Here is a 27,438-nt window from a genome sequence, read left to right as displayed (position 1 = left end):
AATGAGGGGGGATTTGATAGCTGCTTTCAACTACCTGAAAGGGGGTTTCAAAGAGGATGGCTCTAGACTGTTCTCAATGGTAGCAGATGACAGAACGAGGAGTAATGGTCTCAAGTTGCAATGGGGGAGGTTTAGATTGGATATTAGGAAAAACTTTTTCACTAAGAGGGTGGTGAAACACTGGAATGCGTTACCTAGGGAGGTGGTAGAATCTCCTTCCTTAGAGGTTTTTAAGGTCAGGCTTGACAAAGCCCTGGCTAGGATGATTTAACTGGGACTTGGTCCTGCTTTGAGCAGGGGGTTGGACTAGATGACCTTCTGGGGTCCCTTCCAACCCTGATATTCTATGATTTTCCAGAATTCATAGTATACAACGGGTCCCATACACAGCATTATGGCTAGTCCAATAATAGTTTTCAAAAAATGAGTTTGTTGAACTTTTTTCAATAAATAAAATTAAACTACTTTGTTTCAATATTTGTCCAACTTAATGAGCTAACAAGTTAGCTCATAAATTAATCCAATAATTTATTCAAATGGCATGATATTTTTAAAATAGAATATCTGATTTAATATTTTCTGCTTTATTTGCCCAGCTCTTCACAGTACTAATGATAAATGTGTACATTGAGAATAGAGAAAAATGCATCAAATATACTCTGTGCACATTAGATTTAAATGTCTTTGCATCCATCCTAAGTTTTCATCATAGTAAACAATATTTTCTATATTGAGCCTGAACTGACAGAGTGGAAACAGAGCTGAAGACTGCAGTCTTATATTTCATATGATGCTACGGTAACTCGAACTAATCTGAGCTGATGCGAGTTGAGATACTGGAACAGGGGACGAAAGCAATGTGTTATTGAACAACTGTCTCTGTCTAGCTAAAACATAACTGAGCCAAAGAAGTTCAGAGGTAAAGTGAGGCTTTTTGAGTCATCTGGACTTTGAAATCAAAAAATCCCACGAGGTGATATAATAAATGTTCTTGGCAGAGACAGTAAAGCTTGTCTTGCCAAACTTCTTAATGCAGCAAAATATACATCCGTCACCCCCTCAAATTCCTACTCCATACACATTCTTCTTGAGAGGTTTAAAATACTTCAAGTAAGCATCTTAGTAAAATTAAAATAACAGGAATGAGAAGCAGGGTTTCTTTCTCAGTCATTGTGAGAATGTGGCCAGTAAACAATGGCTTCTTCCATGTCTTAATCTTCATTATTAAAATGTCATAGCACCCTCATATTTAAATCTGTCCCAGCTGCTAAAATCACATAGACTCAGTGTATGACAATGATAAAAGCTTATCCAGTCATGTCATAATGAAATTACTTTGTTGTTACATGTGTACATAAACAAAACCTATTACTGGCAATACAAGCACTTTAGATGTTTGGAAGTGATGTGAGGACACCTCAGATAAATGAGTGAACTCATTTGAATGAAATACCCGTTGTCCAAGAGACAGTATACCCTGAACTCATAATTAACACATTCATCTCTATATAACCAAAATAGCCAGAATGCAATATGACCTGAGATAATATGATTTGGTGGTTAAAATTAAAAGCAATCACAGCTTTTAATTGGATTGTATACCTGCTAGTAATTCAGACAATGGGAACTTGATTCAAATTTATGGTATTAAATGGCAGCAGATGGACAGTAAAATGTCCACTGTTTGCAAACTGATGTGCACAGCCTGACTGGCCAACTACCTTCATTAAGCCATTGGTGGCCTCAGTCAGGTGCTGGTACATTTCTTCGTTAGAGATATTAACACATTATACTTTCATGTTGATAAGCATGGGGAGATAGTGAGTAATGGTACCAATGGATTAATTTGGGATTTCACTCCTCTCTTCTAATCACAAGTAGAATCTTAGCCCCCTTGGAAAGGGTTTTATCTGACTTGTGATCTTGTTAATTTAATAAATAAAAAAGCCTGCAGATGAGATCTAGAGGGAAATAATCCCCACCCATCTTGATGACCCCACACATCACTTGGTGGGACAGGAATTGCCTCATACCTCAGTAATCTGCTCCATTTTGGGATACACTGTTCCAGACCTTTGGTCCCTATCCTGTGGAGCCTTCTACTCTCCCACAGGCTCTTAATCTATTCTGCTCATGAAGATTTTCTTCTCCCCTCTCTCCAGAGATTTCATCAAAAAGCTTGCAGTCATGCCCCACATTTTAAAATATTTCCTCTCCAAACCCAGTTTCCTATCTGCATTTGTTCATCAGTATTATATTATATCCTAACATAGCAATGGAGAGTAGTTTGGTTCCCCAGAGCCTTAGGAAGAATCCTTTGTTTCCTATAATGAACTGAAACCCTGCTCTCTCTCTCTGTAAAGCAGCATCCCCAGTAGAAGCAAGGTTGTGAACTACTTCTTAAATTACACTGCTCTATAAAATCTGTAAAGCCAAACAACGGCAATTCCATGCTAACTGGGCAGACCACCTGCACTACTGTGACCTTTCTCAATACCTAATTAAAACAAGGTGAATCGGCAGGAAAAATATTGATTTGCTGTTCATATTCCCACATGTTTCAAAGCTTATGTTAGAAAAGGAACCTTGAAATGTTAAACCTGAGCTTTTTAATGTCAGGGGACATTAACTGCATTACATCTATTGAAACAATTTCCAAAATTTTCATGAATGATAGTCACTTCACAAATTAAATTGTACAGATGTCTGGGGAAAAAAGGGAACAGACAATTTTGTCATTATTCTTTTACTTAATAGCAAGATTGTTAAATATTTCTGATGCAGTTAGGCTGCATAATTAAGTCTGAAATCAAGAGAACTTTCTCTGACAATTTTCAGTATTAATTTGGGGGCAAACAATAGTCTGTTTACTTAGAGTTTTGTGTGTGTATTTTAATCATATAGTGGTATACATTAATTAGCCAACACAATTTGAAAGTGAAAAGAATTATCTAATGTAATATTACTCATCACTAGATAAATGTGTATTACTTGATGGCCCCAATTGTTTTGCTGACACTAATTCTCACTACATAACTGAGACAAAAATTCCCATAATACAAAATGCATCATATTCAGCATTTCCTTCCAATGCTACAATGGAAATACCACTTGCCATTCCTTCCACCTTGAAGTGGCGGGAGGAGTAAATCTGGATTCTCTCTTGTAGAATGATGCCATGTTTGCATGAAGGATGTCTGACTCCTCTGTCTCCTGAATGTATTACAGCCCTCTGGGCTGGAAAAGGGAGACATGTTTTTAATGCCATATGAGCCTCACTGGGCAAGTTACCTGGCTACTTGTGCTACTGATTCATTTCAGGTATTGTAGATCAGTATTCCGCACAAAGAGAGAAAATTATAATTATTTACATTTCCTTGTGCAACAAACTTTTAGTTTTTGATTTATGTATGTATGTTTGTAGAAGTGAGATTTGATTACACTATAAACAAAAATATTTATCTTTTTTTTCCCTGATTGTAAGGCAGTGCAAAGCAGCAACAAGGTCAAGTGTAATAAACTGCCTGACAATTTTGCACTCACTCTTTCTCTAATACCCTATCAAATCAAGAAAATCAGTCTCTAACATATCTATGTATGGATCTCGTAACCTGTATGAATTCAGTTTTCATTCTAGGTAGAGCCATTGGGTCATAATAAATTTGTTTTCTGACCCATTGATTCAAAACTAATTTTAAAAATTAATCTTCTCAGGCTTCAGACTCAGTGATCTAATTATGAATTCAATATTTTCTTTAAATGTAATATCCTGAAACTTGTAGACCAGTGGGTTTGCTAAGTGCTGCTGTGATTCTTGGACTTACATTGGCTAGTCAATAGAATGAAATCTATAAGGAAGGGAGCACTGGAACAGCTTGAACCCTAAATCTGTTCATTTACAAACAGTAGTATGAAAAACTCCCTTTCTTGCAACATTGCTTTTAATTGGTATTATTATGCACAACAGGTTATCATTATCCACTAGTTCATTGTGTACATTTGACTATGTATAGCAGACAAACCAGGAACAAGAGTTCAGATGCAGAAACAATCTAAACATTTAATCTCTCAGCCTAAAGGGGTAGAAAAAAATACAGAACTTGCTTTTATTCATTTATTATTAGTAATTTAGACAAGAGTCATATTGTGGTTGGGTCTCACTATATTTATCTGTCATATACACCTGCACTGCTGCTGGAGCACAAGGTTGAGGATTGCTACCCAGGTGTTGCTGTTCTACAAGCCCTCTGTGACAAAATTCATGGAGAATCAATACATGCCTATGACTTGGGCATTAGGGTCCATACAGCAATGCAAGTCCATTCCATAGTCTAGCAATGATTCCTGTTCCAGACTATTGCAACTCTTGTTAGGAATAATACATGTGAGGGTGCAAGTGGTGTTGCAGTGTGCATGCAACTATGCACCTCCAACATACAGCTGCACATTAATGGTGCTTTTGTAGAGTTTGTGTGCCTTCCTTATAGATTTCATTCAATAGGGTGCTTTCAGCAGGTTTCCTCCCAGAATTTAACCCAACTGGGAATTTGTAAAGAGAGCAGCGCATCAGAGCCTACATTTGCCAAATGTATTGGAGAGGATTTTTGTTTTATTTAAATGCTGAGATAATCTTAATTCTATATGCAGCAATTGGTATTAAGATGTGTATAACTTGAATCATTATTTTATAATGTTTTGAGACATGAATGATGATTTATTCTTTACTGTTTGAACAGTCCTACAGTTTTAAGCAAGTGCTTATTATAGCAGTTCTTAGCCAGGGTGGGAGCGGGGAAGACTGCTTAATACAATCCATTAGGAAATTCAAGCCTTAAATGAAATGACCACAAAGTCCTATCAGCTCACTGAAATACAGCAGCTGTACATATTTATTGTAATACAACACTATATTGTTGCAAAGATATGCTGTTTAAAACATGCATAAGGCAGGTGAAATGTGACCATTTTACTCCTGTTTGAAAAATGAGAAGCTGTAGAGTGGTACAACTTTTCAAATACATAAATAAACATTAGACTCATGGAGAAGACAGGGTACATGGCCAGACTAGTAATAAGAGTTTAAAAGGTCATTGGGTATACCTGAAACTTTTGCAACCTTGTTACTTGTAAATACCAGGAAAGATGAAGAGCTGTTTAAACTAAAGGACAATGTTGGCACAAGAGTAAATGGATATAAACTGACCATGAACAAATTCAGGCCTGAAATTGGATGACAGTTTCTAACCATCAGAGGAGTGAAGTTCTGGAATTCTGGGGGCAAACAATATAATGAGTTTAAAGAGAGGGCTGACAAATTTATGCATGATGGGGGTTGCTTGTGATGTGCGGAAAAACTTGAGAGCCCTGGGGGTCCCTTCCAGTTTATGTTTTATGGCAGGACTTCAGCCAGTCACCTGCAGAGGTCAGGAAGGGATGTTTTTCCATGCAATGTATTCTGGGGGGGGTTGGTCTCCTTCCTCTGAAGCATCAGGGACTGCCATCATGGCAAACAGGACACTGGACAGCATGGGAGAGTGCTCTTAGTAAGCATTCTCTCTCAGGTGCTTGGCTGGCTGGCTGGCTAGCTGGCTCTTGCTCACATGCTCAACATCTAGCTGATCACCTTAAGAAGGGTCAGGAAGGAATTTTCCCCCAAGCCAGATTGGCAGTGACCTTGGGGTTTTTCACCTTCCTCTGCAGCGCATAGAGTGCGTCTCTTGCCGGGATTAACTGAGGATATCTCATTTAATCAATTCCCTGCAATTGCAGGAGCATAGGGCATTGGTCCACTTCAGTCCCTCCCATTCTCTGCCTGCCTTGCACATAATAGTCTTCTGTGATCCTTTGGTCTAATTTTGGTTGTTGGGTTTAGTGCACGGGTGCTGAGTGATACAGTGGGCTCATGGGAGTGCTTAACTTGTAATGAAAGAGATGCTGAAACTCAAACAATTAGCTTCCAGGGATCAAGCGATTTTTTTTTTTAAACTTTCCATACCTGACATGGCAAGCCCAGAGGTGCCAGGGCTCAAGCCTCAACACAAATTAAGCACTGGCTCATGGTATGCATGAGGTCACACTAGATGATCTGGTGGGCCCTTCTGGCCTTAAACTCTATGACTTTGATCTTGTGCTGTGTTTCTCAAAATCCTGTTCTATTAGCTAGAGTGAAGTGAAAAATAATAAGGGCCTGCTGAACTCTACTGAACCTGCCTAACTTCAATAGCAGCATTAAAATTCCCTGAGTATTGCATCCTGTGCTTGTTCATATGGAACACCATGAATACAGAGGCGATAGAAAGTTCTAGATTTAAAATAATGTGTGGGCCAGGTTCAGGTCTCAGGTTCACTCATGCAGCCACAGGCTCTCACAGGTGTAACCGAGGGTGGAATTTGGTCCTTTAACTTAAAGTAGGCTTTTATGCAATGATCCAAATGCTGTCAATTGTGTTGCCTTGCCATGCCTTAATTCCGCAAGGCAAATGGGAATGTAGGACACATGTTGCTCCTTAATATTTATAGAAGAAAATCAGTTACTGTTGTGACCTATTTGAGAAAAAAGTGTAGAGCAATTTATTGTGGTGAAATGTACATTTAAAAGAATAAGAACTTATTTTGTTCTTGAGATCTATAGAAAAGGGTTAGAGGTATGCAGAGATTTCTGGCTGAGGAGAGATTCAAAATATTTGGGACTGTTTAGTTTAGAGAGGAGACAAACAGAGGTGATATGATAAAATATCTGACACACAGAATGAATGGTACAAAGAAGGTAAATTGGGCACTTCCCTTTACCCTTTCCTATAATACATGAACAAGGGAACATCAAACAAAACTGACAGGCAACAAATTTAAAGCTGGTAAAGGGAATATTTATTTACACAATACATGATTAATCTGTCTCTCTTATGGCCACAAAATATAATTGGATCCTATTTTCTTAGTCATAACGGGATGACATTGATATGGATAATGACAACATCCACAATTACATTAAGTAGAATCTTTTAAAAAGGTTTTTTAGATGGGATATAAGCCCCCTGCTTCATGGCATAAGCCAAAGACTTACACATGGGTTTTAGGCCCCACTGTGGATTAGTAATTCCATAATTGTCCTCTACAGGATTTCTTGCCCCTTCCTCTAACGCATCTGGTACTGGCCTCTGTCAGACATACAGTACTGCACTAGATGGACAACTGGCAATTCCTATGTTTCTGTGTGCTTCCTTGCTCAAGTAAATCCTGTCACTGGAAGCCAGGGGAGTTGCAGCTGAATAAGGAGTGCAGGACTGGATCCTTCATTACCCCAGAGAGCTTACAGCATGTGCGGCGTGCACACACACACACACACAGGGGTACTTCACTGTCCATGATCTGAACATCCAATTCTAAAAATCATCTTACATGAAAGAAATGTACTATTTTCATGTCAAAATGTGGAGTATCTTTGGTGCATTTCTCCCTACCCACCCCACATCCTCCAAATAAAAAGAGATAAACACTACACTTCACAGAAGCTTCCACGTGATTGTTTAACTTGCCTATCTGCTCCAGTAAACATTATGAGCTTGATTCTCAAAGACTGCCACTAAAATTCCACTCTGCTGATTTTTGCAACCTAATTCTTTAGGCTTTTGGGGGGCGGGAGGGGGGAGAATGATGTGACCCAAATTTATAAAGGAGGGTAATCTGCAGCTACAATGTTTCTTGCATCGAAAATCCATTTTTTTTACCATAGATTCAAATATCAGATGGGGGGGATTATTTTTAAGATGATAGACTTCAAATGTTCTGCAGCACGAGGATAAAATATGCAGGTTTAAAAAACAAATGTGAAGGATTTTATGAATAAATAAAGCTGTCTAGATCAATGAGTCTCACCAAGGACTCCTCTATTACACTAATAAGTATCAAACTGCCATAGCTATTTTTTGTAACAATTAAAAGTTGGTGTGTTTTGCAGCGGTGTTCCTTTTTTTGCTTTTTAAAACAGAAACACCCTATATTCTGCTGCACAAACCAGCTGCTAAAATAAACTACAGGGCAACTTCAGTCACGGCACTTTACAGATTAGAATAATTTTTGTGTCATTTCACTTTGGGAAATCAAGCCAATATTAGAATTCCATTTTAACTTGAGATAAATGATCTTTCAGATTATTGGAAACATCCTCATACTATGATAGATGGTTTTGTCACTGCTTACCCCACACAAAACACCAAAATGTCTGAGTTTTTTTAAAGCAATAAGTCCATAATTGTTTACATTTAAAGATAAACTTTAAAAGCATGAAACTAAGGTCCTGATCCAAAGCTCACTGAAGTCAATGGAAAGACTCCCATTGCCTTCACTCCACTTTGGGTCAAGTCCTAACTGAATATGCCATCGCCAATGATCCTGCTGCCACTGAAATCAATGACAAAACTTCTCTTGACTTCAGCTGCACAAGATATAGCCACCTACCAAAAGTAAGACTTGTATGTCTACCTCCCTATGCACAGCTATGAAGATCCCTCCCCTAGTCTTACACATAGAGCAAATATAATATGATTCCAGAGCAGAACCATAATTCTTATTTTATAGTGCATTATTAGTATAGTCTAATTAAATTCATCCACCCTCACAAAACTCAGAAATCAAGCTGAGGGAAACTGAGAAAACAGGTTACACGTTAGTAAGGGGTGATAGTCCAACAGACAATACATATGGAAAGGTAAAGGGAACAAACAAAACAATAAGAACCAAAAAAAATATTTTTTTGCTAGCTATGAAATGAGACCTAAGCTAGGCTGTGTAGGGTTACATCTTTCTTTGGCTCTCTTACCTTGTTTCTCTTGAAGTATGCTCTTCGGCAAGCTGCAAAGCACTTCTCACTGCAGAAGCATTTCACTTCACTTCCCATACTCAGGGAATAGCGCTTGATTCCCACTTTCTGGCACCAGGCACACATTATTTGTACATTTGACACATCATCTTCTACAACAAAAATATAAAAATAATGTTTATATCAGATGCAAACACCCAATCAGACATCTATGCACTTAACCTCAGAACTCTATTGCAGTAACTTTGTCTTCCTCACTCTTTGTGAGCAGAAAGAGGCAGGCTTGTGATTAACTACTTGTTCCCTAGGCAGCTGATAGCCTGTGCCAACCAGACCAGGAGACTGGCAGAACTTCTGAGATGGATGGAAAAGGTTATCTTAAAAAATGGTGCATCACAGAAAAGCTCTGGAGGTCCTTGGGGCTTTTTAGCATGTTTAAGAAAGTGCCTAGCTGTATTTTTTAAACCAGTAACCAACACTAAAGACCAATGTAACTAATGCTGTTATATTCCCGTTACTTAAAATCCATTATCAAGAGCCTCGGAAAAATTCTGCTCAGAAGCTAGATGATAAAATACACATGGAAGCTACTGCACCAGAGCAATGTAATGAGGGCCCTTACAAACAGGATTCTAAATGGGATGTGAGGAAGGAAAAGGAAATGTCCCATTTGGGTATTGATTCCAAATAATGACTAGAAGAGAATGGGAGGAGGTTTTCTCCGAGTAAGATTGACACAAAAATACATATTTGAGTGAGAGGGCAGTTGCCTAATTGTGATACTAAAATCTGCAAAGTGATTCTTATCATGGTTGAGTACATTTTAACTCACCAAGAGTTCTCTAAGATGTGCTATTTGACTCTGTTTTGAGTTCTTCTGACATGTATGTGGAGATTTAACTTTTTAATATTTACATTAATTTTGCTGTTATTTCCCTGAATTTTAGGGAGATCATTTCAATCATTCAGAAGAAAGCGAATGCAGCTTCGTACTCAGTGCCATTTTCCTCACCTCATAGTCCTCATTCTCTTTCCAGTATTCTTCATGTCTGTATTCTAATTTGATAAATATTTTCTAGCAACCATCTTGTACCGATTTAACCATTTCTGTTCTCTAGAGCCTCCATCTTCTTTCCCCAATTACATTCTTTGCCACTAGCTCTTTGTGCTGTTACTTACAGCTGTTTCCATCTATCTAGAGTATGGAAGTACTTAAACTGTTGCTTTAAATTGGATTCATACAGTCAAGTGCAAAAAAATTCTCCATAATAAGACTTACATAGCACTTTTCATCTTCAAATCCTGGCAACGCTACTGTGAGGTCTGTAAGGTCTTATCCCCATTTTATGGAAGGGGAAACTGAACAGTTAAGTTACTCATACAAAGGAATACAATAAATCAATGGCAAACCCATGATTTAGAACTAAGGATTCTATTCTTATATCCAGTCCATTAGACAACATGACCTTTCAGTCACTGATATTAACTATTGTCTGATTTCTGCGGGGAGAAATCCCCAAAAGATTAATTGTTAAAGCATTTTGCAGTCCAGGAGTGATGGAAATTTCATGATTCAGAGAGCCAGCCATGCAGTCATCCCATTTCCCTGAAAAGGATTTGTTTTGAAGCAATGCTGTCATCATTCTGCAAAATTATTGGCAAACTAATTTTAGTGATTTGGCTCTTTCCCCCAGCTATCGTAACTCAGAACTAAATGCTGCGTTTTATTCACCTTAACAGAATAAATATTGCCAGTTTAATAATGTTTTTCCTTCCACAAATTGTGTTGTGATTTATAGTTATAAATAAAACTGTACAATGTAAAAAACTTGACCTTTTAATTTGAATCAGACTGTACACCTTTAAAACTATATTTAAGGCCAAGCCATAATGTAGATTTGTGGTTAATATGCTATAATTATGACATTTTAGCACTTACTCTTTAGAGTGGGATTTGCCAAAATCTCATAAATGTTCTAACATATTTGACATCAATGGAAATCAAAATTACTTTGGGCCAAATTATAGCCAGCCATGCATGGGTTCAAGAAGCTCATGCTGGGGGCAGTTATAATTTTGGCTGCAGGATGCTTTGAAGTGCAGACTGGCAATAGGAGCTGCCTAGCGTTGTCATGGCCCAGGGCCTGCCCTGTGAACCAGCAGAGCTGTATTGGCAGCAGTACTAAGTACACCATTCAAATGTGAGTCAAGAAGCTCTTTCCATCATGCTTCCCCACTGAGGGCAGTATGCCTTAGAAAGGGCATTGTTTCTGAGAGAGTACAACTCTTTTCCCACCTTAGTGAACCGGTTCCTTTTAGAAGGCATCGTTTTGCCCAGTTGAATTTACCTGGCAAGAGAAGAGCCGCGGCAGCAATAAAAACAAAGAAAAACCTCTTGCACCTGAAAACAGTAACATGCAACATTAAAGTCACTGAATGTACTTCATATTTTCCCCTACCAATTTAAGAGTATTAACTCTTAGATTGTTCTACAACGCCTGAAAATGGAAGAGGCGCGGATGCTCCCTTTTGCAGCAACCTTCAATAATGCAGAGAAGAGCTGAAAGGGGGAACACACCACCTGAAAGCAGAGCTTACTTTCAAAGAGGCTAATTGCTGGGAGCACTCACTTCCGAAGTAGATAGGTTCTGTAACAATGTGGACTTAAAGAATGAGCACAAAATTCCAAAACAGGAGTTTTGACACTATTCCATAGTGTGGGCCACATCTTAATAGAGAGAATGTCTCCTGGACCACTCACCCACCTGTCTGTGAACAAATACTCTCTCGAGGGTGATCAGAAAGATCACCTATCCACCCATTTACAATCACATAACATCCTTGTGGCAACAACAGCAATTTTTCCCATGAGAAAAGTAATCCTGGGGGGGCTCAGTTGTACTCTGTTTTTTTGCAGCCATGTAGGTGGAGTAAGGCTCTCCCTTACCTCCTTGTGGGGCCATGTAGGGCCTTGCATTCAGCTCCTGGCAGAGAGGGAAGAATAGGAGCTGCCCACTCCCATATTATATTTATATATATATATATATATATAATACACACACTGTCCTCCTCTGTCAAATAAATCCCACTACAAGCTGCCCTCAAAACTAGCTGGGTACAAGTGAGAGTGTATGCTTCATCCGTAAAGGACTAGTAAAATACTCCCACGCTCCAAACAGCAGTGGTAGAACTGTGGCTCAGGGATCTCTGAAGCACATGTCTCCTGGGACAGTGCAGCTAAGGCATCACCCTTTGCTCAGAGCTGTACCTTAAGGCACAATCTTACCCTAAGAAAGTATATAATGTATTTTTAACTTCTCTTAATGCAATTTGGAAATAAATGGAAATAAGTAAGTAAAGAGCCAGTGCCATGTGATCAGCTCTCCATGGACCACCAATGGGTGGGCCACAGTCTGAGAATCTTGGTTCTAAAACAATGCATTTCTTTAGCTTTGAGCGAGTAGGGCTGACAGATAAAGGTACACTGGATAAAATCAGGACAGGTGCAGAGCCAAGTGCTGTGGCTTACGTGGCAGGATATGTGGATGAAAGCTGAGGGCCAGATTAAAGTTCCTGATTTGTGCACATATTTTCCTCTTCTTCAAAACAGTTACAAGACTGTTTTGAGCTTATGAAAATATTTAATAGGAACCTTACATGACAGCATATTAACCTTAGTGGTTGAACAAGCAGAGTACAACGTTTAAAACAACTAATAGTTCAGCCACTTCTGTAATTACAAAACAAAGGCACTGGGAAATAAACAAAAAATATCAATTAAGGTTTTGTATAGTAAGAAACAGAGTTTGGTTGTTTGTTTTTTTGTCTTATTCTAAAAAGAAACTGGAATGCTCCAAAAACTGTAGTTTAAGTCTTCCATAGAAGTCAAGATTCCCATAACTTTTTCACAGACCTTCACTTCATACTAAGACTAAATTCTTCAGAATTATATTTACCAGACACTTGCCCTTCTGTTAGAAAAATGTATCAATATATAGTATCTAGCATACTCAGTGACAAGAGTTTACAGCATGAACGCAGAAAAGAAGGGACTCTCAAACTGAATATGTTCGGTAGGCTTGTCTATCCTCAATCTTTTCCAAAACTCTTTTATATGATTAAATTAGGCCAGGTCTACAATGAGCATTTTTCCAGTATAACTATATCAGTATATTATACTGACAAAGTGCCCTAGTATGGACACAATATATGCTGCCAAAACTGCATTTTGTATCAGTCTCGTTTATTTCAGACCACTTGTGCAAAACCACCATTTTGCCAGTATGACTGCATAAGCGCTTGTGGCTTTTGTGAGTATAGCTCTGTAGGTCAGGAATCACACGTCATAGCACCCCTGACTGACACAGGTATGATAGTAATGTCTGTAGTGCAGATCTGGCCTTCATATCATCATATTTTACAGATGGTAAGACAAAGACAGTTAATTTTGGAAACTCTTCAATTGTTTTGCCAACTCTGTATTACTCCCATGGGGTCCATTCCTGCCAGGTGTTTAGCACCTCCTTACAGGTGCTGAGCAATACCACTATACTTTATACTCAACATTTATCAAATGTAATGACAGTATTCACAGGCAACAGACAAGCAAGACTTAGCACAAAGTAAGTAGTAACAAGTGAGTTTTCAGCAGAACATCCACACGGATGTTTTCTATAAACACACCAGGTATTAGAACCACACATTTATTTAATTTACTGCTCGAGATCTGAATTTCCAGCCTCTATTTTAGTGAGATCTCAGCTCTTCGGAAAAGTTATTCTGGGCGTTCCAATCTTGTGTTTTTCTGCCCCTGGGTTATGTCATTACATGCTGCTCCCTGCAACTGCTGCACATATAGTGCTTATATACATCTCTTTATGGTTCTTAGCCTCTGTATTTTTCATAATGAACAATGCAATAAGTGCAGTATGTTTTCAGTGTTAAATCATGTTCCCAAAGGGAGCAGTTTGTACAACAAGATAAAATTATCATATTATAATAACTAAATATTCATCAGGCTAGAGCATGCTTCAATTAAGCATCAAAAGTTTGCACTGTCTCTTTAGGTCTTAATTAAGCAGAACGGTGTTGGGAATTTTGTATTGGTTGGTTTTGTTTTTCCCTTCAAACCAATTTGAAGGAGCTATCAAAAATTGTCCTTCTTAAAGCCACCAAGTAGCAGTTTTGGCGAATCCCTGTTATATGTACAGTAGTCATAATATGCGGGGGGAGGAGAGGGGAAGGAACAGAAAGTAACCAAGAATAATAAAAGTAAATCCTTTCCTTCTAGCTCTGACCCCTAATCCAGGCAAACAAGCAAGGCCTATGGTATTAGCAGGATGAATTCTCTAAGATTCTGGTGCTAAATCCTGCTCGTTTTACTCACTGCTTATGACTACAACCCCATTCTAATAATGTTATTTTAAGTTATCCGATCTGCACTTACAACCCTAACTCTAGTTTCAAGAGTTTTGGGAAACTAAATGCTGTTAATGGCCCTGATCCTGCAATGAGCTCTGTGCAAGTGGTCTAAACATTGGTGCTGGAACACTTTTAATAGTGGGGGTGCTGAAAGCCAGCCCCCTTACCATGTCTGCCCCCCAAGCTGGGGCCGGGAGCAGGACTGGGAGCAGGACCGTGTCTCCGGGAGGGAGGGACCTGGCCAGGGGTAAGGTAGCTGAGGCTGGGGCCACAGCTGGGGGTGGGCCCAGGGCCAGGAATGGAGCCCCAGGAATAGAGTCAGCAGTTGGGACCCCGTGTAAAACCTGGGGGTGTCCAGCACCCCCAGCACACCTAGTTCCCGCGCCTATAGGTCCAAAGGATTTCATTTCATAAACTCCTTAAACTCCATTCAGCCTGGGGAATTTACAGCCTAGTGAGATTGTAAATTCTTTTAACCTGAGCTGTTTTGCAAGAAGAGTTTCTAAACTGGCTAGGGCTATGCAGTTCTGGCACTGAAAGGGTTATGTCTGGAGAAGTAATGTTTTGGACCTGGAACTTAAACAGTTACATCTGCAGGGACTGAGTAAGCTACAGAAGTGGTATCTGTGCTCCAGCACTGAAAGGTTACACCTGAACGAAATAGTATGGGGAAACTGCACCTGTGATCTGGTACAGAAAGAGCTACATCTTCAGAGAAACCAATGGGAAGAATAGGAGGGGAGCCATGAACTTTGGCATTCCCTGTCCTTCCTGAGTCCCTCTCTTCAGACCCGTTTCCTAGCCTTCCAGGCTCTTTCCCACTCAAGCCTTTCAGTAGCAGTGCCTACCTTCCTTCTCTCTAGAAAAGAAAAGGAGGACTTGTGGCACCTTAGAGACTAACAAATTTATTTGAGCATAAGCTTTCGTGAGCTACAACTCACTTCATCGGATGCATTCAGTGGAAAATACAGTGGGGAGATTTATATACACAGAGAACATGAAACAATGGGTGTTACCATACACACTGTAATGAGAGTGATCAGGTAAGGTGAGCTATTACCAGCAGGAGAGCGGGGGGGGGGGGGAGGGGAGGAGGAAGAAGCCTTTTTTAGTGATAATCAAGGTGGGCCATTTCTAGCAGTTGACAAGAACATCTGAGGAACAGCGGGGGGGGGGGAATGAACATGGGTAAATAGTTTTACTTTGTGTAATGACCCATCCACTCCCAGTCTTTGTTCAAGCCTAAGTTAATTGTATCCAGTTTGCAAATTAATTCCAATTCAGCAGTCTCTTGTTGGAGTGTGTTTTTGAAGTTTTTTGTTGAAGAATTGCCACTTTTAGGTCTTTAATCGAGTGACCAAAGAGATTGAAGTGTTCCCCAACTGGTTTTTGAATGTTATAATTTTTGACGTCTGATTTGTGTCCATTTATTCTTTTATGTAGAGACTGTCCAGTTTGGCTGATGTGATTAGGCCCTATGATGATATGATAATCTTGGGAGACAGGTCAGTCCTTGCTTACAGATAGCCCCCCCCAACCTGAAGCAAATACTCACCAGCAACCACACACCACACAACAGAACCACTAATGCAGGAACTGATCCTTGCAACAAAGCCCATTGCCAACTGTGTCCACATATCTATTCAGGGGACACCATCATAGGGCCTAATCACATCAGCCACACTATCAGAGACTCGTTCACCTGCACATCTACCAATATGATATATGCCATCATGTGCCAGCAATCCCCCTCTGCCATGTACATTGGTCAAACTGGACAGTCTCTACATAAAAGAATAAATGGACACAAATCAGATGTCAAGAATTATAACATTCAAAAACCAGTTGGGGAACACTTCAATCTCTTTGGTCACTCGATTAAAGACCTAAAAGTGGCAATTCTTCAACAAAAAACTTCAAAAACACACTCCAACAAGAGACTGCTGAATTGGAATTAATTTGCAAACTGGATACAATTAACTTAGGCTTGAACAAAGACTGGGAGTGGATGGGTCATTACACAAAGTAAAACTATTTACCCATGTTTATTTCCCCTCCCTCCCCATGCTGTTCCTCAGACATTCTTGTCAACTGCTAGAAATGGCCCACCTTTTAATTATCACTAAAAAAGGCTTCTTCTTCCCTTCCCCCCCCCCTCCGCTGGTAATAGTTCACCTTACCTGATCATTCTTGTTACAGTGTGTATGGTAACACCCATTGTTTCATACACAGAGAACATATAAATCTCCCCACTGTATTTTCCACTGAATGCATCCGATGAAGTGAGCTGTAGCTCACGAAAGCTTATGCTCAAATAAATTTGTTTGTCTCTAAGGTGCCACAAGTCCTCCTTTTCTTTTGTGGTCACAGACTAACACGGCTGCTACTCTGAAACCTTCCTTTTCTGCTTTCCTATTCTTTCTCTTCTCAGTGCTCCACCTACAAGTCAGAGGCTTGCCCTTTAAAGGAATTTGGAGCCTAACTTCATTTAATGAGCACAAGTGATCTCCTGCTGCATCCTATTAGCCCCTGGCTGGGAGAAAACCATGAATTTTATTTAATTCACTGGGGCACACAGTCAACCTTTTTACCCTTTTTCAAGACTATTTTTTGCAATGAAAAGGACAAAAACTTATTTTTTTAAAGAATGAAATCTTAGATTCTCTAGCATCTGAAGTGTTAAAATCAAACTTTATTAGCTATACTGGGGCCTGCCAGAATTTACATAATGATTAATTCTGGAGTTCTTCAATCCAAAAACACTAGCTTTCCATTGAAGATAAGCAAATAAAACCAATTTGGATTTTCCCATACCAAGCAGCTTTTGAGATAAAACATTCCCAAGTCAGACTTCTCCAAAATAATTTTGCACACTCATATGTTTAAAATGTCTTGTCTGACTAACCTCAGATTTAAAAAAAAAAAAATCTGGAGGTTTTTCTAGGACATCCATCACCACTGACCCTGTGACTAGATGACATGCTTGACAAATTTCAGGTGTTGAAAGCAGCTTTATAAAACAGTTATGAGAGGGAAATCAGAGAAATAGCTTGTAATGGAAAGCTTGTTACAACTGTAGCTGTGGAATCACTACAGTGACTCTATAATGTTTCCTTTTGAAAGTCAATCTCTTGAAGTAGGCAAAATGGTAAAAAGATTGGTAAAATGGAGTGTCCCAGTTCTTTTAAAAGTTCTTTTGGGAAACCACTGCTTCTCTCTATTTTCTATGCATGAGTTACTAGGCATATTTTCATATATAGCTCAATAAGAACTGAATGCATAACACAAAATGTATACTGGCATGTGGGCAGGTTTTAAGCATGCAAGCATATAGGCACAGATTACAAAAGGAGTGTGGGGACTCCCTTCTTATTCATCACATGCTATTACAGTGCATGTGTGGACTTTACGATTTTCTTTCTGGCACAAAGGAAAAACACTCTGCTGTCCAAAGAGAGCAAAAAGCATTAACATGGTGCTGAAAGTAGAGAAGACTGGCAACCAGTGGCATGTTAAAACAACATAAAGACAACCTATTATCACTGAAAGCTAGATAATTGTATCTGAAAAAATGAATGTGGATAAATAACAAATAGACACTTATAAAAGCTACATTGATGCTACTGGAAAGTACATATGTACCACATGGAAATGGTGAAAAAATTCAAGTGGGAACAGGATGCCTGTTCACACGAAAGGAATATTAGTTGTAAAATACAAAGGAGGTGAAATGGTAATGGTAGCAGGCAGGTACAAATGTCCAGTGTTGGCCCACTGGACAAAATAGCCTAACAAATTCCATCAACACAGCCCTTCCAAATACACACACAATTTTCAGACACTGAGTCATTTTGCAACCTTTCTCGATCAGTCTCAGGAGTCCAGAGAAGCCTTTGGTTAATTCCTTTCATTCATACAGAGAAGAAAATAGATTAATAGACTACAATAATTTCAAACAAAGAAAACAAGAGGAGACGAAGTCAAGTAGTAAGCACAAGAGAATCATGGTTGTGGACTTGTTAGAAAGTTAAACCTGCAATAGGAAAAATAGTAAAACATTGCTCAGATCAGTGTCAAATGAAATCAGAAGAAGGAAAAAGAGTTGAAAAATAATGACCTGGGAGCCAGAGTATACTAAAATTGAAACCACCTCAGTATATAACATTAGGACTAGTCCTGCCGCTGTTATTTAAGCAAAACTGCCACTGAGCTGTGCCTGAATAAGGACAGAAGGATTGGGAATACAGTAATGGGACCATGGGGAATTTAGGTAGGTAATCTTGGAGTTCATTTTACAACCAAGTTTATAAACCCTGGATAGAAAGCATTTTAAAATTCATCCCATACTTCTAAATTCTTCCTATAGCATTTGAATCTTGATCATTTTTACAGCACACACTTCGAGAGGCCTTAGGGCTAGAACTAATATCTACTTTTATGCATTGCACACTGATGGTACTCTGTTATAATAATAATGAGTATGAGTTATCTAAGTGCATTTGTACTTGTAACAAAATTGTAAACTTCCATTCAAATATCCAGCTCTGATAAATAATATAGCTCATTTCTTTCGAAAATACCTCTTTTAATTAATCATCATAGCATTCAAACATGACATTTCCTTGTTCCAAGTTTTCATGACTTTTTTTCAAACATACAGTTTTATAATCTGATTTAATGTCACTTCCAAAATCTAAACATGCTTACTTTACAGGACCCAGATATTAGAAATGCTTTTGTTTGGCCTCAGGAGACCTTACCTCCTTCACTCTGGTATTCTTTGGGCCCCAATAACAGTAATAACAGTTTTGTAGGGTCAGACATTATACATCACTTTTTTAAAAAAAAATGCCTTGATTGTTGCAAACCTTTCAGTGCAACAGCAGTCCTTATAATTTTGAAATTACCAAGTGAAGAAATGTGGTGCAGAGGAACAGAGCTGGCACTGTTCTAGGGCTTGGAGGACTTAAGATCCCTCCCAAAAAAATACAAACTATTGTTGTGGGGGTGAGGGGTGAATAGGAGATCATTTTATCCTTGTATTTTTGCCCTTTGGATGCTAGGTCAGCTCAGAAGCAGTCCTCCTTCCCTTTCACTGCTCCCCTTGATGACAGCTTCCCCACTCAGTGCAGCATAGCAGGGAGCCAGCTATTGTTTGAGCAGAGTCAAAGCTACTTAAAATAACTGATTTATTCTGTAAACCAGAGGCATAGAGAAGAGGGTCGGGGAAGGAACATTATTCCCTGCACCTCTGTGCATGCCCCAGGCACGATGGCAGTCTTTCTACTCCCCTGCTGCTGCACCCCTTCGCGAAAGGGCCAAGACTCTGCCCCCCTCCCTCACATAGCCGGCCCCACATGGACTGGTTGGTAGCACACACTGCACCCAATACAAGGGGTAGCACAGTGGCAATGTTCCCCTTTTCTTGTGGAACAACTGTGCTTCCAAAAGATCCCTTTAGGGTGGTGCATCTCTGCACCTCCATTTGGACTCTGAGGCCAGGTAATAAGGATCCAATCCAATGTCCATTGAAGTCAGTGGAAAGGTTCCTACAGAATTCAATGGGTTTGGGACTGGATCCAAACTGAGCACATAATCTAATGGGAAATGTTAATGTTGCCAACATATACACACAACCAAAGTGATGGTTCTTTACTTGGCCAGAATTCCATATCTGAGAGAATGAGGAGCTGCAGTCGGAGAACTGTCGAAAGGCACTACCCTTTAGATTGAGAGTCAAAGGAAGTTTCAGATGTACAAAGAATGCTGTAAATGACAATAAGTGACAGCAAAAAACACTTAAGCATGCAATTCTGGCACTTATAAGCTAAATTCTAGATTGAAGCAATGGCAGAGTAATAGGACTTGGTTGTGTTTGCCTGTAGTGGAACAATTCGGGGTGAGACACAATTGGGATCCTCAAGCTGTTCAGAGTGGCCCACAGAAGAAGCATTGGGTGTTTAGAACTCCATCAGCCCTACAGAGGCACAGAGAGTTAATGCTCCCCACTGTGAGAACCTGGAGAGGGAGAGAGCCAAAGAGAATATCTGGTGTGACTAGAGTACCTGAAACAGTGAAATCTCTACAAGTGTAGAGCCAGTGGGAAGGAAATGTGTTCTCTCCTGCATTTTGGGGTCAGACTTTGCAACCCCTACTCATGTGAATAATCCTATTAGCTGAATGTGAGAAAATACTATTCAGGTGTGACTAAAGGCTGCAGAATACAGGTTAGTATATTATATACTAACATCATGGTTTCAGTACAGATATTATTCTTTTTCTGTAATGTTGCTGGCTGCTATACCTTGTTCTTTGTTATTTTGACATCATTTGTTATTGTGTAGAAATAAATTCTCTTTTCCTTTTACATTGCTCTGTGGAACACAACATTTTTCTAAGGCTAGGAAGAAGTAATTTTATTATTGCAATCATGTTGTTTCAATATGCTGTACTTGGGACTAACTTGAAAAATCATTCAGAAGCTGCAAGTGGCACAAAATGCAGCTACCCACCTGTCTGGGGACATTAGCCACAAGAAGCATATTGCACCACCAAGACTGCCCTCACTTACTGTTTGCTTCCAGGTGCAATTTAAGTTCTTGATGTTGATCTTCAAAGCCGTATATGATTAGGATGCTGGCTGAGTCTGTTTCTTTTCTAACATGCTTCCACAGCAGATCAGGTCAGCTGGGGTATTCTTGATAATAGTGTCTAGAATTAAATGTCTCAGGGAAGAGTATTCTCAGTGAAGGGCCATCAACTTGGGAATTAATTTCCCACACCAATCTGCCATATCCCAGGACTGTTGCCCTTCTTCAATACACAGTATAAGGCCCACATGTCTTCTCAGGCCTTCTCAGAGGTGTTTATTGTAAGGGGTGAGAGCCTTTAAATGGGAGCTGTTAATATTTGATCAGCTAGTGTTCTATAATTTTTCAGTTTTGCACATGCACACTTGTACCTGGAGTAAAATTTTTAAAAGCACCTAGTATTTTATTAAGTTAATATTAAAAGTTGAACAGTTGAGAGGTGAGGTGAATTTGGGCAGACTATTTAAAACGCTTTGCGTTTTCATTTGGTTTTCAAAAAAAAAAATCATATTTATTGCATAGTGAACACTTGGGAGAAAAGATAATTTTGTTACATATTCAATACTCCAGCCCCTTCAGATAGTGTAAGAGCTCACGATACACTTCTGCAAAACACCCAAAATTTCTCAAAACAGGAACATGAAAGATCAGAATTGACATCAAAATATTTCTAAGGCAAAAAAGGTACAACAAAAAGTGAGAAAATACCTTAAAAAAACCCCCCAACCTTCAGATCTTATTTATACATCATAAAGTACCAAAAGCATGGTGGGAGGAACAAATTTAAAAAATACTTTGAAGGCCAGTTTTATTGGGGGACTCTAATACTGAACACACTTGGTAAGTGGATGGGGGAAGCGCAGAAACAAATCTACTTGGCCGGTATTTTCCTGTGTCCCCATTGCTATGGTTGAGGCTGTTTGTTTTTCTACAGCATAGTCTATCTTTTCCTGCTTGATTGCTGTTATTTAAATTCATCAATTATGACAGCATGAACAATTCATTTCATAGCCCTGTGTTAGAATAATATAATAGTGTTGCCACAAATTCAGCATTATGACTTCAGTCTTGAATCAAATTGGAAGAGAAGATAGCTTGGGAAATACAAGCCCTTGATTAAATGTTCAGGGGCAGATTAACCCCATTTTAAGATTCAGCCCATATGGGTGAGATTTTGCTGTGCAAAGGCTGAAGGAGCAGGCCCAAATAGCTGTGGTAATTAGCAATAATTGTACAAAATATATGGAAAATTTTCGACAAGGAGAATAGATTTAGTAATATGTTGAAATTTTTTCAAAATATTAAAATACCCTCTAATACTAAAAATGAAATGGCAAAAAAATAATTCAGGTGTCCAACAATCAGCTTTCAGTCAAATAAAATATTAACACAAAATAGATATGTATTATGTATTTTTAAATTCAACACTTCTGTAAACGTGTTGAAGTGTAGAGAAGGCCATTCCACACTTGGCCCCTGATCCTGCAAGCTGCTCTGCCCAGTGTCAGTGGGGCTCTGTATGGGTGCAGGAATCCATTGCATGACTGGGACTTTAAATACATCACCATGTTCCTGAATTCTCTAACAGAGTAATAGTGATGTTTATATATATATATATTTAGTATATTCTAGGTCCAATTCTACCCGCAGTGAAGTTAACCCAGTTCAACAACACTCCCAGTAACTTCAATGGAAGCAGGATTGAGCCTGCTGCTATATAAATTCACCAATTATTGCAGTGTGCTCAACAGTAAATAATAACAGCAATTATATACACTAGTGTAGCTACAACAGTTACTTTAGCAGATAATGGTAAACAGCATGCAGTGTGGAATAAATAATTTCTCAAACTAACTGAGAAATATCATGTTGGAAAAATTGCTCCAGATAAGAATTTCATAGAATTCTTAAAACATTTCAGTACAATCTCTTGGGGTAGAGTTTACATCATATACAATCCCCAAAGGACAATGGTCCAGAATTTCAATGAGAACCGAGATAGTCTTCCTGGGATGAGCTTGATAGCCTGATACAAGGACATGTGATATTGATTTGACTGTTTGTTTGTTTAGTTGTATGCTTTGTGTACCTTGTTTATAATCTAATCATCTTCCATCAATTTATGTAAAGACTTTTTTTATACAAGAAAATCATTTGTTTAAAACAGATATTGTTGAATTGCTGAGACAGCATAATTCAACATCCAGAGTTTCACAAGCAGTATAAATAGTACAGAATTTTGCATGTCATGATACTGACAAGAATGTTACAATAATACTAGCAAATAAAGTCACTCTGCTGCTTCCTACCTAAGGATCCTTACAAGTCTACTGTGACAGCCATTCCAAAAAAATTAAATTTAACCTTTTACAAATAAGCCACAATCTAACGAGGTCAGAATAGCTATCCATGATAGTTATAATTCTTTGAAATGTTTGTTATGTGATTTACCTGCTGGTGGCTTTATGAAAGGTGGTGGAATTAATGGTACAATAATGGGTACATTCCCATGATCCTTTGACCCTGCTGGTGAGTCTGAAAGTCCATTTCCTGTGGCAAGCCCTGGATAGCTTGTGTTTATATTGTATGGTGAAATAACACTGTCCTCAGGTAATTTTGGTTTTGGCAAAGAATTTTCTGTAAAAGAAAAAACAAATCATATGGTATGGCAGAAGTGTTGCTTAGGTGCCCCTACATATTTTCACAAATCTGTTGATGTAATTTTGTTTCTAAAACACAAAGAGCAAATAATAAAAATGAGAATATTTTCTCCTTCAAAAGCCACTACCACGCTCCAGCAAAATTTTAATATTTTGTCAAAAACTGCATTAAACTTTGCTGTACTGTTTTTAAAAATCAGGCTCTCTTTCTTTTGGCCTAAGCATGCACAATTTATTCAGTGACATCACACTCCACTGTCTTTGATATCAATTATTTTCATGGCAGTGAATTGTGATGTCACACACTGGATTGTGGTGTCAGCGGATGAATTATGCAAAAGGAATAGACTGATTAAATAAGAGAACCTCTTATTCCTCTCCAATAACTAGTAATAATGGAAAAGAAGATAAAGAAAATAACAAAAAAATTGAAATTTTAGAAAAATATTTGCTAAATGTTGTTATAATTATAATTCTTTAATACAAAACCACACCTGAACTCTTATTTACAGGCATTTCTCTGCTGTACTTTAACTCACTAAGGAACAGGATTTAATAAGAGTTCTTCCTCTTCTCACAACAAAAGCAAAGTACTTTTTTTCCCTACAGATTCTGTAAGCCAAAGATTTCTACCTGGCACAGGTATTCACCATCTTTGTTTGTACTATGAAACATATGACTGGTATCATGTGTTAATAATGATACATATGATCCTATCTATTTTACATAGTGAGCAAAATATTATGCACACTTATTCTTAAAATATGCCACAAATTTGATTCCTCATAGATTGTGGCTGTAGAGGATCCCATGTAAGGTTTGTTTATTAAAATGCAAGAAGAAAATAAAATACCTTGGAACATAGGAACAAGTTATTTTAAAGGTGGCTTACATATATTCCATTTAAAATGAAATACAAATACTAATTACTGTATCGATAACAGTATACAACTAATGGCTGCAAACATTTAACGTCTATACAATTAAATTGTTTTATCTTACCTCTACTTTTTTCACCTTTTATCTAGCACCCTCTCCTCCAGTATTGGGCTCTTTGGTGCCAGTATTCATATCAACACCCAATGAATACAATGCTGCTGCATGCCACCATAAAGAAACCCCAGAGACTGGTGGCCATATATGCAGCAAAATGTTGCAGTTCAACAGTGCAAAGCCTCTGTAATTTCCTCTTTTACCTCAGCTTTGAGAAATTCTTGTTGGATAAGTCAAGATCCAGCAATTTTCTACTCTTTTACTCTGAAGAAATGTTCTTCTTTTCACTGTGATTGCAATTCCCTATCCATCTGGTGTGGCTGAAGAGTCAAAAGGTAGCAACTGAACTGCTGAACAAAAAGACTGAATCCCATTGTTTAGATTTTGAACAAATTCATATACAGTACATGAAGGACCAGATATGCTTACCCCAAACAAGCTCCACCCCTTAAGCCTTTCTAATGCACTTTCAGGAAATAATGTAAAAATAAAAAACATTATTAAGTAAACCTTTATAAATACTACTCATTGCTCTTCCATACATTCTGAACATTCTAGTTCAACATCTGACCTTATCAAAAGCCTCAGCCCAACAATTTTGTCAGAAGGCCGTAGACCCAGACTGCTAAGAAAACATTTCCACATTTCTTTTCTTTTCTTTTTTTTTTTTAATTTGTTGGCAGCTCCTTGGAATCTTGGGTGCATGAGTTTCAATTGGCTCAAAAGATGTTACTGTTGGAGATACATTAGTAAAAGCATATTAGCTGCTATGTTGTTAAATGTTGAACACTTGTATTCTATTGCTTTCTGCTTACTGGAAGGCACTGTCAGAGATGTATATTTAAATCAGCTGCAGAACAAGCAACAAAACATGAATCTCAGTGCAAGCCAATTCTGGCAGGTTGAGATAGTTAATCCTTCTTTGCATGAACAAAGGAACATTAAATGTCATTACCTTTGAGAACAGAAATGTGCTGCCGACTCTCCCCATCTGCAGAGTAGTTCCTGAATTCAATATCTTCTCCATCTTTCAATTCAACCTTATCATAACCATACCAGCCAAGGAGCTCATTCATAGTGTTCTCTGCAAAGTTCTGAAAGAGAAGAATTGCCTACTTATTTATGTAATCAATAATCATTTGGAACGAAGAGATGAATGCATAAATCAAATTCTATTTGCAGTGTACCATGAACTGCCAGGTTGGTTCCACCTCCTCCAGACTAATGTTCATTTTTCAGATCTAATATATAATATACAATGCATTTAAATCCCTGTGATACACACAATTATGACAGACCTTTATTTTACTGTAATTTAAAGAAAATAAGGAAAAAAAGAGGATTGTTTATGATTTTTGCTCAGGAATTGGAAGTCAGTTATGTTTTTAGAATATATTATTCACAAAAGTTTGTCTCATGCTATCATAAAATATTTAACATTACAGCAGAAAAACAAAGATTTCTTTCCCAGCAATTAATCTCACTGTGCTACAGCCATTTTAACTGAAATAAATTACTGATCCTGGTACAGTTCCAGAAGGTGTGTAAGCAGCAGATTGAATAAAATCACCATAAAAACTTTTTTTAAAATTAAACTTCCCTGAAATGTTGAAATTCCCAAAAAGGCAGTATTATGCTAGGGCATGAGAACCAGAAAATGAAATTGACTAGAAACTGAAAGTGAAACTAAATAAACCAAGTTTGCTCAAAAGGTAGCCTCTGAACTGACTGGGTCCATGGATCCTGCACTGAAGTATAGCCTTGCAAATGCAGCCTTCCATTGGTTTCCTACACTGCAGCTATGGAAACACAGCCCTGAAAGACTAACCTAACAGGATAGAATCCAGATGCCAAACTCTATCCTAACTTAAACCCCAATTAACTTCAGTAGCTCCAGTGGATGCTTTGTTGACGAACTCAACCTTTGAGTACTGTAATTTCTAATCACTTGTCAGGAAATATGTAAATAAAGGCTCTAGGCAGTGGTGAGCTGGAGCCGGTTCGCATCAATTCACTACAACTGGTTGTTAAATTTAGAAGCGTTTTAGAGCCGGTTCTAAATTTAACTGGCCAAAAGTGGCGCCTTAGGCAAAGCACCCACCAGCAGCTCCCCGCCACATCCCCGGCCCCAGCTCTCCTTCGCTCCAGCTCTGCCTCCTCCCCTGAACGCGCTGCCCGGCTCTGCTTCTCCGCCCCCCTCTCCCAGGCTTCCCGCGAATCAACTGTTCAGCGGGAAGCCGGGGCGGGCTGAGAAGCAGGTGGTGGCTTCCCGCTCAGGCCCAGGGAGGCGGAGGTGAGCTGAGGCAGGGGGGCATGAGGAGGACTGCCCGCGCCACAGCAGGTAACCCGGGGGGGGCCCACGCACAGGGGAACCGCTCCCCGCCCCAGTTCACCTCCGCCACCAAATTTTCCCCGTGGGTGTTCCAGCCCTGGAGCACCCAGGGAGTCAGCGCCTAAGGCGCCACTTTTGATGTGATCAGTGGGGGAGCGGTCGCTCCCCCTGCTCCCCCCCCCAACTACACTCCCCCACCCCAGGAGCCAGAGGGACCTGTTGGATGCTTCCTGGGAGCTGCCCCAGGTAAGCACCTCTGGGACTCCCCCACCTCGCCCCCAGCAGGTGCCTCTAGCTCTAGGGGTGGACACCCACTATGGTGGCCCACGAGACCCTCCTGCCCAGTTCTGGGGGCAGTCGGGACAGGGGTGGATGGGAGGGTCCGGGGGGGGCGTCAAGGAACGCAGGGGGGTTGGATGGGGCAGGAGTCCTGGAGGGCAGGGGTGGGCAATGAGCCCCTCGTGCGGTGAGGAGGGAACCCATTGTTAAGTTTTTGGCAACTCATCACAGGCTGTAGGAATTTATTCTTTACTTTTAAACTGCATATAAATCTATATACAAATTATTTGCAGCCTTTAGGATCCAGCCAAGATGACAGTAATGGCCCAAATTGTCACAAAGGTT

General features: G+C 39.2%; 1 protein-coding gene across 2 annotated transcripts in view; it reads right to left on the bottom strand.

Moving 5' to 3' along the window:
* LOC119853654 (sine oculis binding protein homolog) overlaps positions 1-27,438 on the bottom strand; it is a 135,418-nt gene that overhangs the window by 98,638 nt on the left and 9,342 nt on the right. For both annotated transcript variants that reach the window (XM_038396969.2, XM_043510765.1), the window contains exons 2-4: positions 25,438-25,576; positions 23,281-23,466; positions 8,819-8,970 (exon numbers count right to left, since the gene is read on the bottom strand). In XM_038396969.2, the coding sequence (XP_038252897.1) occupies positions 8,819-8,970; positions 23,281-23,466; positions 25,438-25,576 (477 nt within the window). The remainder of the gene's footprint in view (positions 1-8,818; positions 8,971-23,280; positions 23,467-25,437; positions 25,577-27,438) is intronic.

Source organism: Dermochelys coriacea, chromosome 3 (genome assembly GCF_009764565.3).
Source record: "Dermochelys coriacea isolate rDerCor1 chromosome 3, rDerCor1.pri.v4, whole genome shotgun sequence".
Taxonomy (NCBI): Eukaryota; Metazoa; Chordata; order Testudines; family Dermochelyidae; genus Dermochelys; species Dermochelys coriacea.
Note: the sequence above shows the minus strand (reverse complement) of the source record. Positions and strands in the feature narration are given on the sequence as shown.